General features: G+C 38.1%; 2 protein-coding genes across 2 annotated transcripts; both read left to right on the top strand.

The window, feature by feature from the left end:
- Positions 1-249: 249 nt before the first annotated feature.
- LOC104956769 (endophilin-A1-like) lies at positions 250-6,455 on the top strand (the record flags this gene model as incomplete). The annotated part of the gene is made up of 2 exons (XM_010784303.1): positions 250-380; positions 845-6,455. Coding segments are annotated over 2 exons (328 nt in total), but the record flags the coding sequence as incomplete, so codon positions are not given.
- A 1,254-nt stretch (positions 6,456-7,709) lies between these two features.
- On the top strand, positions 7,710-15,299 carry LOC104956768 (acidic leucine-rich nuclear phosphoprotein 32 family member B-like; the record flags this gene model as incomplete). Its single annotated transcript, XM_010784302.1, has 6 exons — positions 7,710-7,881; positions 10,702-10,851; positions 12,034-12,156; positions 13,168-13,348; positions 13,908-14,008; positions 15,230-15,299. Coding segments are annotated over exons 1-6 (679 nt in total), but the record flags the coding sequence as incomplete, so codon positions are not given.
- Positions 15,300-15,464: the final 165 nt, after the last annotated feature.

The raw sequence follows: 15,464 nt of genomic DNA, 5'->3' as shown, positions 1-15,464 counted from the left end.
GCTATCGGGATGTTAAGAGCATTCCATGGAATATAACAACAAGTGTATCTCGAGCCGGTTTCTCAAACTTACCTACCCCACCTTTAATTGTAGTGAAAAATTGAGTTTTAGGAATTCTTGCATTGATTTTATTTTATAGGAAACTATTTTAATTAATCAACTTATTAATCCTAATTGTTGTCATTTTCTATTAACTGCAGAGTTTTGATAATCAATTTTAATGTATATTCCCTATGCGTGTCCCTCCAGGATAAAGCAAGTTTCCGCCAAACCGCGGAAGGAGTACATTCCCAAACCCCGGACGACTCTGGAGCTGCTGCCGCCCACAGAGAGCCTCAACGGGGGGATAAACTCTGCCAAATCCCCCGGGAGATCACCAGGTACAAAACAATATCACGGTCACATGACTTCACGTCACCACCGCTAAGCTAAAGGAGGCTAATGTTGGGCTATAAAGGAACTACAGCACGGTCACATGACTTCTTGTCACCACCGCTAAGCTAAAGGAGGCTAATGTTGGACTATAAAGGAACTACAGCACGGTCACATGACTTCACGTCACCACCGCTAAGCTAAAGGTGGCTAATGTTGGGCTATAAAGGAACTACAGCACGGTCACATGACTTCACGTCACCACCGCTAAGCTAAAGGAGGCTAATGTTGGGCTATAAAGGAACTACAGCACGGTCACATGACTTCACGTCACCACCGCTAAGCTAAAGGAGGCTAATGTTGGCTTTGATGACCTTTAGTCGTCTCATAGACACTCGTTAGGGAGTGCTGTTTATAAATCCACCAGTGGGGTATTTACTGATCAAATCTCTCTAATATGTTTGTTTTTCAGCCCCGTTGGACCAGCCCTGCTGCCGAGCGCTGTACGACTTTGAGCCGGAGAACGAAGGCGAACTTGGTTTCAAAGAAGGCGACGTGATCACCCTGACCAATCAGATCGACGACAACTGGTACGAGGGGATGATCAACGGCCAATCGGGCTTCTTCCCCATCAACTACGTGGATATCCTGGTGCCACTGCCCCATTAGGACCCCGAAATCCTCCCAGTATGAATCCAGTATTTACATAAACAACAATCCTTCTACTCCTTCTTCTTCTTCTTCTTCTTCTTCTTCTTCTGTGCTTCTGTGCTTTCACAAAACGGACCGAGAGGAAGAATTTGGGCGGGATTCGATGCAGAAGAGAAGTAGAAACGAGGGATTTAAATGGACGCTCATGATGTCGCCGGGCAGCAGTGGATACTAAAGAGGCTTTGCAGACTTACCGGGTAAATGTGCATGTGTGTGTCTGTATGTGAGCTGTTATCTACTCTATATGACCGAGAAAGCACAAAGTCCGATAATCTGCAACGCTGTCTTCTTCTTGCTGTCTTTTCTACCTTGACTTGCCTTCCTGTGATTGTCTTAAGCATCTTTCAGGGTCTTCCCCACCTTCTATCGCTCTATTTCCCTTCCTTTGGCTAGCCTCTCAGCATGGCTCCATAGTGTATACAGCGTTTTGACTATATCTCTTGATCCTGCCTTTCTTAGAGTGTCCGCTCAGTGGCTGAACGCATGAACCAGCCCAATCAGTGATCGGACGCCCTGGATTTACTACAGAATCTGTGCTAGCATGGCTAATGCTAATGTACCAGATGTGGCTAACCGGCTAGCCTTTCGCTTCACATTCCAGTACTTGTAGTGTTGAGCAGAATACTTAAAAGTAAACGTTTTTATCGCCTTGAAAGTGAATATGTTCAAATACAAAGAAACTTTATGTATCCAGAATTAATTTGGGCTAATTTCCGAACTCTACGGGCGCGGACCAAACCAAAATCTCACTAATATTTACTAACTATGAATTTTTTTTATATACAACTTAAACATGTTATTTCTATTCCCTGATTTATATGTTTGGATGTTTTTACCTTGCCTCGGTATGACGGACACCAGAAACAAGACTTTTCTGTCGTTTTTAACGTATAGCTATGAGATTTTGGGGGTTTCTTTGGAATAAAGCCGTATCTGCAATAAGTAGATCTTTACAGAAAGACGATCGCTCGTTGATTGATCTTTTAATATTTAATGTTTTAAGGGTCGACAAACAGCTTGTGATTTCCCACTCGACCAGCACAGCCCAGTTGTATTGAACTGAGGGTTTGAGGAACAGATACATCGTGGGTTTGCAGAGGGTAAATGCTTGTTTTTCTATCTTTGCAATACTCTGAGTATCCACAGTGTTTTGTGTGTTCTGTGTGGAGTAGAGGTTTGTTAACTTGTCTTATTCGTGGCTTTTGCATGCAGGACTCAGTGGTAGCCGTTCTGAAATCCCTGTTTATATATATCTAGAACTACGATCAGAACATTCTGGTCTTTCCACAGTTTTGGTGCAGACTTCTCAAATTTCAGAGATGGATCCCGATGAGAATGACGGTTGTGGAAACTGAACCATAGGTTATTTCTAGGCCTTAAGACCTTTTATTTAAATGGTTGGAACTTTGGACCAATGATGTAACCGTACAGAACGTTTGGAGAGGCAATGGTCAGAACGAAAGGCCAGGGAGTCACACAGGGGACAAGAGACCACACTTTTATCAAAATGACTAAAGTCTTTTTTGCTACATCGACTTCATTGGCCATTCAACCTGAGAGGTTAGGAAAGAGGATGGGGAAATAAGGACACCTGAGGATCAAGAAAATACAGAATCATTTGCTGCTTGTATTGCCGTAAGATTATTAGAGCAGCGACGAAAGCTACATTCATTGATCTCCATTACTTCAATATGTGATAGGAGGCTACAAGCTGAATTGATAACACCTGGTCGTCTAGTAAGACGCAGATAATGTATGAGTAAACGTCATGTATGGTTCTTTACTGCGAAACAAACCAGATTGAACATGCACAATTTCACAAAAACACTACATTTGTTTTGGAGTTTTAGGTGTGAAGAGGTCTTTAAAAGTCTCTCAAACGTTCCGGAAACAGTCTGCGTCTCAAAGGAAATGATAAGCGTCAAATTGTTGATCAGTTTTAACAATAGCTGTGGCTAACTGGAGACGCAGGAACATACTTTGACGACATTGTTGCCGACAGAAACGTTTTTCATTCCGAAATCTTCGTATCGTCCAATAAGATTCAAGAGAACGGTTTGAACATTCTAGAACGTTGGCGGCACTTTGAACTATACGACAGGAACGTTTCTGGAGGGTTTTTAATGTATTCAGGTTTAATCAGAACATCAATAATGAACCCTTAAGGTTGCCTGATGGTGTATAAAATCACATTTTAATGTTCTGAAGAGTTCCTGTTCTGTCAGTTAGCGGTCAGTGTTGGTGATGATACAATCGCTCTAAAGTAGGACTTTTACAATGGCTATAACTGTTCCTCCATCATAGTGTGTTCATACGTATCAGATGTGTTCCTACAAGGCAGTGTTGAACAGTCTACTCTAACCAAGCACTTATAAAATAAGTTAGTTATTGTTAAAATCTCTTCAATAATTAAATTCCCTGGTTTCTGGAAACTTGATTGTCATTTTGGAGGGAAATATAAACCGTCAGTACTTTTACATTACAGATGAGTCCATTTGTGTCAGTTATACTGTAGGGGTGTAAAGGAAATGTTGAAGCATTGTTAAGATGGTCTGTCCTCATGTTTTGTTGGTCTGTTCAAACTACAAATGAAGACTGAAGAACTTACTAATATTTACACCAGTTGTTGGAATGGGTGTCAGTTTGGTGCTGCGTTAATATCGACTCCATTGTACATTAAACACTGAATTGTGTCAAAGATCGGACTATGATTAACATTTCTAAAACTTCCCGTATATTATATTGAATATTTATCATGTCGTCCATATTAGTAAATAAAAAAAGGTTAGGGTTTTTTCTATCCAGACAATATTTATTACGCCTGAGTTTATAACAAAAATCTATGCTAGCATGGCTAATGCTAATGTACCAGATGTGGCTAACCGGCTAGCCTTTCGCTTCACATTCCAGTACTTGTAGTGTTGAGCAGAATACTTAAAAGTAAACGTTTTTTATTGCCTGAAAACTGAATATGTTTAAACTCAAAGAAACGTTATTTATCCAGAGTTCATTTGGGTTTAAAGGATCAAATAAATGCAAATTTCCGGACTTTACGGGCGCGGACTAAACCAAAAATCTCACTAATATTTACTGCCAAGGAACATTTTTGAAAGATATAAAACTTAAACATGTTTCTCCCATTCCCATTTCAGAGTTTATACAGTACCATTTTGGTGTTTCAAAACGTACAATAACTTTTTGGTGTTTCAAAACGTACAATAACTTCTATTAGAGTAGGGGTATAGTACTCTGAACGTGTATTTTGAATACCTAACGAGTCGAGACATATTACCCAACAGCGATTAAATGAGTCCTTTGTCATTCTTAGTTGACAATAGTTTACAAAAGGATATTTATAATAGGAGGATGGGAACGTTTCCTCTTGATATCTTGACACAAATATAAATACTATTGAAACATACGATCTGTCTTCAGTCAATACACATCGAGTACCAAGGCAATAAATGAGGATCTAACAATAAAAAGGAAGAGATAAGACAATAAAAACGTGGACATCTCTTACATTTCTAAAGCACAAACTAACTTTACAATCTATCTTTCTGCCACGTCCTGCTTTTCTGGTTGTAAAAGTTGAGTTTTCTTGTGTTTTATTAGTCTTTGTTTACGTCTGAAACCTGATTTCTGAGTCCGCCTGTGGATCGTCTGTGAGCTGCATGCGACTGTACTTCTGCTAAAGATGGTTTTCCATAATAACAATCGGGGAGATGTGTGTCATGCTGGATGTTAACGGATGTTTACTCTTTATTTTCTATCGTTCAGTTATTTATTTTGTATGCTACAGTTGTATAGCACTCTTCTCCAAATGACAACGTGCTTTAAAACTTGAATTTTCTTGAATATTTTTAATTTATTTGTGGAAACAGAATTGTTTTGCTGCTCTTTTTATTTTGGTTTTTTTTCCCCGTCATACTGATTTGCCCTCTATGGCGACGTGTATTCTAACCTCAATGAGGGACTTGTACAGTGTTACGCTCCACTCCCCCTTTTCACCTTAAAGAGACTGCCTCACTTCAAATTCAGTCTCTAAAACTGACTAAAGAGGCAATTTTACAGCCTGTCCTCGAATGCATCACAGCTCCAAAGTGATATCTCTTCAACTGGGAAAGTCATGGACCAAAATGATCGCCCAATTTCCGAGTTGATCGGACTTTAGAGGCATTAACTGGAGTGTTTTCACCAATTTTCTAATGTTATCAGCCTATTAAATGAGCATTATGATTGGTTATCAGTCTAATAAAAGTCATATGGTGCCTGCTTTACAAACTGCTATGCTATACAATCAATTTACAGCTGCTACGGTGTAAAAGTGAAGCTTAGAATAACCTGTTTTAACAAGGAAAATCGAATGAAACGCAACGAAAACAAGTTGCTTCTTTAGGTTTCGGTAGGCGATAAATCTTGAACTTTTGGCCCTAAAACCACAACCTTTTTTAGGTTTAAAATGTCAACTTATTTTAGTATAGCCGAGAAAATCCTCTTTAGGTTCTAGGAAGATGGTAAATATTGAACTTCTTAAGGAAACAAACTAAAAGTATTGTTGTTTTATGCACAAAACTCCAACGTCTTTGATTTAGGCGACAAAGCTACGTCTTCTTTTAGAAACAAAAATCTAAACGACTGCAACTTCTTTAGGTTTGGGCCAAAATAAAACTTGTTTCGGAAATAATGATGATTTGGATTACAATCATTACGTGTGTTAAGTAAACTGAACATTGCAAACACAAACAAAACAACAATTAATCAGTTTGGCACGGAAATCTAGGAGCTGTGTTAAAACAATCAATGATAAAAACTACTGGTTGGTTTAGCCGGCTGATAACGCCTTTTTTTAATAGGCTGATAACATCGGTTCCAGTCTGGAATTAGGCTTTCCGATTATTCCGACCCCACCTTAATGCACCGCAGATAAAAACGTGTCCTTGGTCTGCGTTGAACTGTTTGCCTTGTGGCTTTTAAATTAGCCTTTTCAGCCTCTATGGTGTATTCTGGTGAGCTACATGTGTGTGTGTCTATGTGTGTGTGTGTGTGTGTGTGTGTGTGTGTGTGTGTGTGTGTGTGTGTGATGATACACACCGTGATGCCGTTTATTTATGTATTGTATGTATTTATTTATTTTTTCCTATGTCCTGTCTGTTGACGGTTGTTAATACATTGGTGTGAGACATGGAGGAGGGTTTTTAGGGTTATATAATGGGGGGTGGTTAATGGAAAAAGCTAGCTGTGATACTAACTAAGTGTTGCTCTCCTCGTATTGGACGCTGATATAATCTAAGACCACTGTATGTATAACTGCTTGTCGTGAAGATGATCTACGATGTTATGACAATAAAGAATTAACACTATGGTTAAAATCTGCTGTCCAATCTGTTTTTGAAATATTTTATTTTCTATAGTTTTTTGTGATTTTTTATATATTTTAATTCAGAACATTCTCATGTTTCTAAACTCATATGTCTAAATGTATTTATCAGAAGAAGAAAATGTATTCTACAGGTTGTACAAAGGTTTACAGATAAAACATATGCAATATAAAGACATATTAGTCCAATAAACTGTGTGTAAATGACACACAAAGAGATATATAACTGCCAATTTAAATATATAAATGATATATTAATATGTTAATTTGTTATAAATACTCTTCACAATTACAGAAGCTGTAAAAAATGGTAATAAATGTTTTATTTTCTTCTGTAATGACGCACGTGACCGCTAGTTGCGCTGTGGAGCTTTGTCCTCTCACTGTTGTTTCCCTCCTTTTACAAATCAACATGTGGAGGCATTCAAGTCCTTCTCAGAAACTCGGAATTTATAACATCAGTGCAGCAACATGTGACTTCTCGCGCTAAATTAACCCTTTTTGCAGACAGGAATAATAACAAATGTAACTGTACGACACATATACCGTTTAATTCTTATTTTTAATATAAAAAAACTAACTTTAAGACCGATTTAAGTGGAGGGATTATTATTATTATCTTAATATATGTATGAAATTAGCTTAAATATACACTTTAAAACACGTTGTGACAACTGTATGTATTCCCACCCTCTATTAAATGAAGCTTACTTTGTCAATATGTGAAAACATGGTTCATTTTATCAACTTGTTGCGTCGTAAATGTTGATTTCTGATATTTTCGAGGACAAATAAAAGAAGCGAGCCGAATGACCCACTTTTCAGATGCGCCACGCATTCACGTCAAGTTTCACAGAAAAGGGTCGAGAAGCACCGGAAGTACTTCCTTCAAAATAAAATATACTTTATTGGTCACAATTTGGGATATATATATTATTGTTTTGCTGCAGCACAGATAAGACATGTGTATATGTAAATAAACAACATGTATATATATATTCTCAGTGAAACATTCATATATTCAGAGGAGTATCTAAACATTATTAAACATACAGAATGAATTAAAACACTGTACTGTAAACATAGTGAACTATAAATGAATAAAACAAGGGTGTAAGTAGCTTCAATTGAATGCATTCCCTTTAAAAAGTGGTCTTTAATTGTTGTCTCTGTTTAGTGCGGGACGATTCCAGGAAATCTGACTCCTTCCGTTTTATTTTTTAAGGCCCAACCGGAAGTGCTGCTTGTTTTTACTCCATCAAGCTTCACGCTGGTTTCCGCGTGTTGATACTGAAGAGGATCCGAAGAGAAACAAGTTTTGTCGCATCGCTAGAGACCCAAACTCAGGCCAAAACCAGAGGAACATGGACATGAAGAAGAGGGTTTCCTTAGAGCTGCGGCACCGCTCGCCCACAGAAGTGAGTACCCGGAGAATGGTGCTGTTTTTCGGGTAGAGGTGTAAACTTTAACCGGTCCGAAAACAGGAGGGATGGCGAGCACATGGCAGGGAGTCTGCAGGGAAAAGTGCTCAAATGTGTATTTACTATGTGGTCCTGGGCTGCAAGCTGCACCAAAGTCTTCAAAACGATTTAATTGGCTGCTTTTTAAACATATTTAATTCTCTTTAAACACACTAGGTGAGCAGATGTTTACCGCCTTGTTTCTATTTCTACATTTCCACTCTTAATGTTCATATTTACACGTTAAATGTGCATGCATATCGTTAAACTGTGTTTTAAAACTGTGGAAGAAAGCGTTCATGCACCGCATAGTTTAACACTGAGAGGCACATCCGTGTGTCCCGGGTCCGTCTAATACCTGGAGCCGCATGATTTCAGAGTTATAACGCGGTGTTTATCTGCGTTGCATAACGTGGTGTTACACAATTTGAACACACAGCATTATTTATTCTTCTCTTTGTAATAACTTAAACCCCCATGTTGAAATGAAGTAGCCAAATACCTTAAATATATAATGTATTTAGACTGTTTCTTTTAATACTCGTGTTGAGCAGGAAATGCGTCATTGTTTTTCACACATACTGGAAACGCGGGTAAACACACCAACACATTATTTTATTAAAACTAAAACACATTTTAAAGTCACTCTTTAAAACGTTGAGTTATATAAGTGAGAGCTAAAAGATGTACGTTGTTGATATTGTCGCCTCTCCAGGGATTAGTCAGGGCCCTAGCGTGGGTTTCTAAAGAGAAATGGAAACTCCGTTCATTCCTACGAGAGTCGCTCAGTGTCGCATGAAGCCCAGAATATAGCCGCTGTAGATTGAGAAAGTAGCCGGATCATGCTTACAGCGCATGCGCACTTACATTTCCCTTAAGCCCCGCCTCCAATCTCCCGCTCTCTGTCAATCAAATTAATGGAGAGGTAAATGTGTTTGGATTCAGCTTTTAGAGCATTTTACAACTTTTAAAACCTAATGATTAAATCAAGGGGAATACAGGTGTTCGTGCTGGGTATTTTATTTAGCTTTAAAATATATAATACGCTGATTTACAGAAGTTTATTACCCCTGTGTAAGTGGATTGGTGAACGTCTTTTTTAGGCCAACATGACGTCACGGGAGTTGTAGTACCACCGTTTGGCCGCTACGCCCATTCATAAAAATCAGCTTCAACGGCCGGAGCTAACATGCTAAGGGCGCGTAGCTCTGCTAAAGAGGCTACTTTCATCCTGTTACTTCGCTATAATCACCTCCACTCTTCACTTAAAACACTCTCAATAAGCTAATGTCCTTAAACGGATGTAGTCTGACTCAGTTGTGATGAGATTAGATGGTTTAATAATGAAGAAAATTAGTTAGCAGAGAGCTAGCAGCTAGCCTAGTCACATGTGTGTGGAGTTTATCAACAGTGTGGGCCGGGGTGCGTCCCAACATGCAACTGAACATGAGTCCTTCACACACACAACAGTCACTTTAACTGGATATTAAACTGTTTAGTAATGTTTATACAACACAGTTTGTATTTATAAGGATGCTGAAACTTAAACATTAAGCAAAAAAGGGCTAAAATTAATGCTTTTGTGCAGATTTACTCGTGTTTTGTGTGCAGCAAGAGTCCTTTACACACACGACAGTGGAGGAAACAGTATTTAGCTTATTTAATTGAGTAAAAGTACTAAAACCACACTGTAAAGTATTTAAGTGTGATTGGGAAGACCGTAAAAAATAATATAAATATTTGAAGCAAAAGCTGCAAATCTTAAAATATAGAGAGCCGGATCTGTTTTAAACTATTCACTTCTTAGTAATGGCAATTATCTTTCTGCTACCCACTCATGGTTTGTGTCACTTAAATATAAGGTTGCACGGTTAAATATATAACAAATACTTATAATTTAAGAGTTTATCCAAAGTTTTGTGTTTAAAAATCTGAATTTCTGAAGTAAAATAGTCAAAATTGCTGCCAAAATGCAGTCGTGTAGAAGAATAAAGTGTAATGTGCCGAGTTACTTTCCACCTCTGCACAACAGTCCTATAAGTGGATATACAATGCTTTAATTATACTTATATATATATATCACAGTTTTTATTTATGGGGCTAAGCAAAAAAGTGCTAAAAATTACATGTTTTTGTAGATTTAACTAAAGAGTCCTTCCCACATCTAGTAATTTCTCATATACTGTGCTTAGCTTTTCATGTCAATAACAGTACATGTTTGTTACTTATAGATCACATGAAAAATTACTTGTGAAATCAGGATTATTTATTTTAAAAACAGTGAAAATAAAAGCATAATGTTTGTTTAACTCTGAGGTCTAAGCCCTGTTTGGCTCGCCTGTTTTTTTGGGGGGGAATGCTTTTAAAACGTGAACCCTGTGCTGCACGATCAAGTAATATACGTGTGTGTGTTTTCACAAGAAGCTAAGCTATCCGCAGATGTAGGCTAGAGGGATGTCTCATTACTGTAAAAATAGTTATGAGACCGTAAGTACAAAAGAAAAAACAAGACGGAAATGTTATCACTAGGAAATGTGTTGATGAAAATAATTATTTAAAGTCTTAGTGACCATGGGGAAAAAAGAAAATATGTTAAAGCACCAAAATCCATGTGTATGTCAAGAAGGTTAGTTGTGTTAGTCCATTTAAATCATAGGAACCACAAACTGTATTGTGCTCCTTGTAGCTTCTGATATTTGTTTGCTTATCAGACTACACTGAGTCTTTGAACGCATCGTGATACCGTTGTGATTTACCCGTCTTTTCTCTCTCCCTCAGGTCCAGGAGCTGGTTCTGGATAACTGTCGCTCCGGAGAGGGAAAGATCGAGGGAATCACGGAAGAGTTCTCGAACCTGGAGCTGCTGAGCCTCATCAACGTGGGCCTGACGAGCGTCGCAGACATCCCCAAACTGGACAAACTCAAAAAGGTGAGCCAATCAAACACAGCTCGAGTCTTTCAGAGCGGATTTTAAAGTGCTTTACGTCACCTGGGACCTTCAAACAAGGACACTCAGAGCCTCCCATTGGATCTCAGAACAGCAAACTCCATTGGAGATTTCAAAAGTAAATTAAAAACCTTTCTTTTTATTATTTAGCGATTTTCGTCTCTGAATGTTTTTAATGTCGAAAAAAGAGGATTTTTTTTAATCGAAGCGCCACAAGAACGTCATGTTTTCATGCGATGTCCTTTGTGAGACGAATGGATCAACGCTGTTTGCATTAAAGGACTTCTATGTGCCATCTCCAACAGTTTGTTTCCCTGAGCCTCCATCAGTAAATAGTAATAATAATACCTTAAAAAAAAAGCTTTTCCCAGTTCTTCTGAAAGCTTTTTCTTTTATGAATTGACTAATTGGTTTTAAATGTTGTCTGCACCCCAGCTGTTTTGTTTCTTTTTATGTTTACATCGAAAGCAGTAAACCCCAGAGTCATATCCTGTGTTTGTCTTCACACACTTAGTCAATAAAGCTGAGAGTCATTGCTCCTCTGCAGATCCCCCCGTGAAAGGTTAAAGTGATTCCAGAAACCAATATTTCTGTTCCTCAAGAACAGGACAATGACTCCAGAAATCTGAGTATCAAACGGAGCCGCAGAGACAGCGTTGTTCTTACGGAGCTCCAATGCATGTTGTTGTTGTTGTTTACGTCCGCGGAGACATCTTGCATACGAGCGTCATGTTGTTGAGAGAATTGATATATCTCATGAACAAGATCAGAGACACAGGCCGTTTCTCAATGTCGAGTAGAGCTGCTGCAGAGCCACTACTTCAAGTATACTGCGTCATCGAGAGGCGCCGAATACTGGGCATTCAAACAGTCCTTCGATGCTCGATGACGTAGTATACTTCGAATAGTGGCTCTGCAGCAGGTATACTCGAATGTGGTCGCTCTTTAGACGCCACATGCACCAAGGAAGAGATATATATTCACGGGATTTATCGAGTACGTTCTCTTATATTAGGTCTGAACCGTACTCTGTTAGACTGAAGAGCTTCCTAAACAAGATCAGCGCCACAGTATTCATACTATATCTTTCTACAAACACCCTGATGATGTGTTGTTTGTTTGTGTTCAGTGAGCAGTAAATAATAAGTGTTTGTTTGTGTTTAGTTGGAGCTGAGTGACAACAGGATATCAGGAGGCTTGGAGCTGCTGTCCGAGCGACTCGTGAACCTAACGCACCTGAACCTGAGCGGGAACAAGTTCAAAGACATCGGTACACTGGAGCCTCTGGTGGGTGGACTCTCTTTGACACACACCGTCATTCATGGTTATATTGAAGAGATTTCGTTTCAAATCAGTGCTAAAGTCTGTTGGGTTTCTTTGTCATATTAAAACGTGTCCAAGCGTCCACAATTGTTTTCTAGATAATGGAGAAAAACGCTCTCCACAGAACTAAGCTTTCCCAGTTTCACAGAATTCTTGTAAAATCATTAAAGGTCCCTGTGTAGTCATTCAAGGCTCCGTAGTTGCGTTAAGAAATGCAGAATTTAATGTTTTTGCCAGAATCTTTTTAATTTGTTTGGAGCTTTATTTATATAGCACCTTTCAGACAGAGTTACACGTAGAAACAGAACACATTGAAATACACAGAGAGTGAAATAAATAAAAAACAGGAACGTTTCAGGGTTTCATTTCCGTCCTGTGGCTTTACTTTTCCTTGTAATTAAATAGTCTAATATTCACCGAATTGTATTAACTTCACTGTTTGTCTCAGCGGAGTCACTCATGGCTCTACAGTTGCTCAGAGAAGTGCAGAATTTAATGTTTTTTACAGAATATGACCAGAACAAACGTGTTATCATTGGCGACATTTTGAACAAGACAAGTACAATAAAACATTTTATGAGGACATTTCACTGTATTTTGTGATGCATTCAGGGACCGTCAGAAATGTAAAGCTTATTTAGATTTAATGTGCAATTAGGATATTTGTTTTTGAGCAGGTACACAACTGAACAAATATAAATATATATATATACAGCAGCATAAGGAAATAAAACTTTTTATGATCAGATTTCACTATCTTAGCCTTTTGTGATGCATTCAGGGACACTCGGAAATGTAAAGTTTATTTAGATGTATAGTCAAATGTGGATAGAAATACAAATATATATAAATAAAGCAGCATAAGGAAACGTACAGACACTTCATCCTGCCACCGACCATCATTTAAACACACGGTTGTTTTTGAATCAGATAATTAAGTTTAATAATAACGCTGTGTTTTCTTTCTATCTGCAGAAAAAGCTCCCGCAGCTGAAGAGCCTGGACCTGTTTAACTGCGAGGTCACGAACCTGGCGGACTACAGGGACTCCATCTTTAAGCTCCTCCCACAACTCACCTACCTGGACGGGTACGACATCGACGACTGCGAGGCGTCCGACTCCGACGGAGAAGTGGTCGACGAGGAGGATGAGGAAGGTTTGGGTAAAAAATAAATTCTTCATTTGAATTCCTGTGATTATTGGGCAGCTTTTTATATTTGGTTGTTTTCATTGTGCCCTACATAATATTTAATCAGATGTATTTGTAGATTATTGAACGTTTAATTTGACTTTTTATATTTATCGTTTTATAGAAAGTCGTGGCTTTTTTACTACGAAATATTTAATCTATTTCATAACATTTTAATGCATTGAATGCTTTGAATCTAAATCTGTGTAAAATATGCAATTAATCAATTTAATTAGTATTAAAGTGTGGTTTTCAGTCGGGTGTGACGAATATAATCAATACATTTTGAGGCTAATTCATTTCTATATATTATATTAATCTTGAGTAGTTTGTGGAAGTGAACTTAATTAACCTCATTTATGTGGATTTAATTCAGATTTCACCAGTTATTGAAATTGAATTCATTTGTATTTATATATATTATATTATAATTGAGCAGCTTCATTTAAAGTGGTCTCACAAAGGAATAAAAATGAGATTTATGAACAGATTTAGACGTCGCTCACACTTCCTGTTTGTGTCTCAGAGGGCGATTCGGAGGACTTTGATGAAGAGGAGGAGGAAGACGAAGAGGATGTCGTCGCCGCTGAGGAAGTAGACAGCGACGACGACAGCAACGAGGACGAGGTGAGGCTCAACGAGCTTTATTCCATATATTTAACATTTATCAGCGCTACTTTAATACTTTTATTTAAGTATGGTGTACCCGTTTGTGTTTACTGTTTTGATTCTGTGTGTGTTATGGGTGTGTGCCTTTTGACAATAATAAGGTGGTCTACTTTTTTTACTTAAATTTGCTTTAACGACGTAAATGAGAACTGATTTCTGAGCCTGGAGTAGGGATGCATATCGTTGACTTTTTTACGATACCGCTACCACTGAACGATACCGATACTCAACCGATACATATCGTGATACTTTGAAAATGTATCATCCCACAATTACTCCCATGAAGCGCTTTACGGTATAGTTAACATGTCAAATGAATATTAAATTCAATTGTGGGACTTCTTGGACCTTTTAGTAGGCTACTGAACAAACAATGAAAAATACATAACAAATATGAAGAAAACCGATTATGGAATATCTTTTCTAACACCCGCCATCAGGTGTGCCGCGTGAAGAGCACATCTTGTCAATGCAAACAGACCGTTATAGCACCGTTAGAATTAATGTTAAACCTGAGATTCGACTAGAGAACAAATAAATAATAGAATAAAGGTCATGAGATCTCGGCATTGCACAAACAAACAAATCTCATCTTTAAAATCAACACTTCACTGGTGAGAGAAAACAAATCCCATCACAGTTCATTTGTGGGACTTTTACCTTTCTAGTATTGAACAAACAATGAAAAATACATAAAATATGAAGAAAAACGATTATGCAATCTAATTTATAACACCCGCCAAAATATATATTTTTTTTTCTGAAAAAAAAAAAAATCTTTGAAAGTATCGAAACCGGATCTAATTTCGGTACGGTATACCGTAGCCACTGCATCCCTAGCCTGGAGTATTCTTTATAGTTATTTTAAATCTTTTTACTCTGACTTAATACTTACTTTACTACATATAGAGATGTGGTCTTTGTTCTATGACGATATTCCTAAAATAATAATAATAAAAAACGCTATAAATCAGCTTTTATCGCTAAATAGGTTCAGAGAAAACAAAGCATGTTAGCAAACATCTGTTTAATATTTATTTTTAAACAGATATTAAATGTAGCTTGCATTAAATACATAAAACACAGTTCATCTGAGAGTTTGAGGGGTTGAATCTGAATGTGGGGATTTACCCCGTGGCATTCTGGGATATGAAGTCTTTAACACCAAACTCTCTGCAGGACGGAGAGGTGAACGGAGACGTTGACAGCGAGGACGACGACGACGATGAAGATGATGACGATAGTGGTGGTGAGTAACTGAGGGGGCTTTAAAAACGCTTTAAGAAACTTTAAATGAGGGGGGGGCTTTTAACAGTGCATTATTTATTATGTAGGGCTGCAGTCGAATAGTCCATTTAGCTTAGGAACCTTCCTAACGTAGTGAAATGACCCGGAAGTCCCTCAGTGGCAGCCA

This window comes from Notothenia coriiceps, unplaced genomic scaffold (genome assembly GCF_000735185.1).
Source record: "Notothenia coriiceps isolate Sejong01 unplaced genomic scaffold, NC01 NC01_scaffold00026326, whole genome shotgun sequence".
Taxonomy (NCBI): Eukaryota; Metazoa; Chordata; class Actinopteri; order Perciformes; family Nototheniidae; genus Notothenia; species Notothenia coriiceps.
The sequence above is the reverse complement of the archived record's forward strand: the minus strand, read 5'-3'. Positions and strand labels throughout refer to the sequence as shown.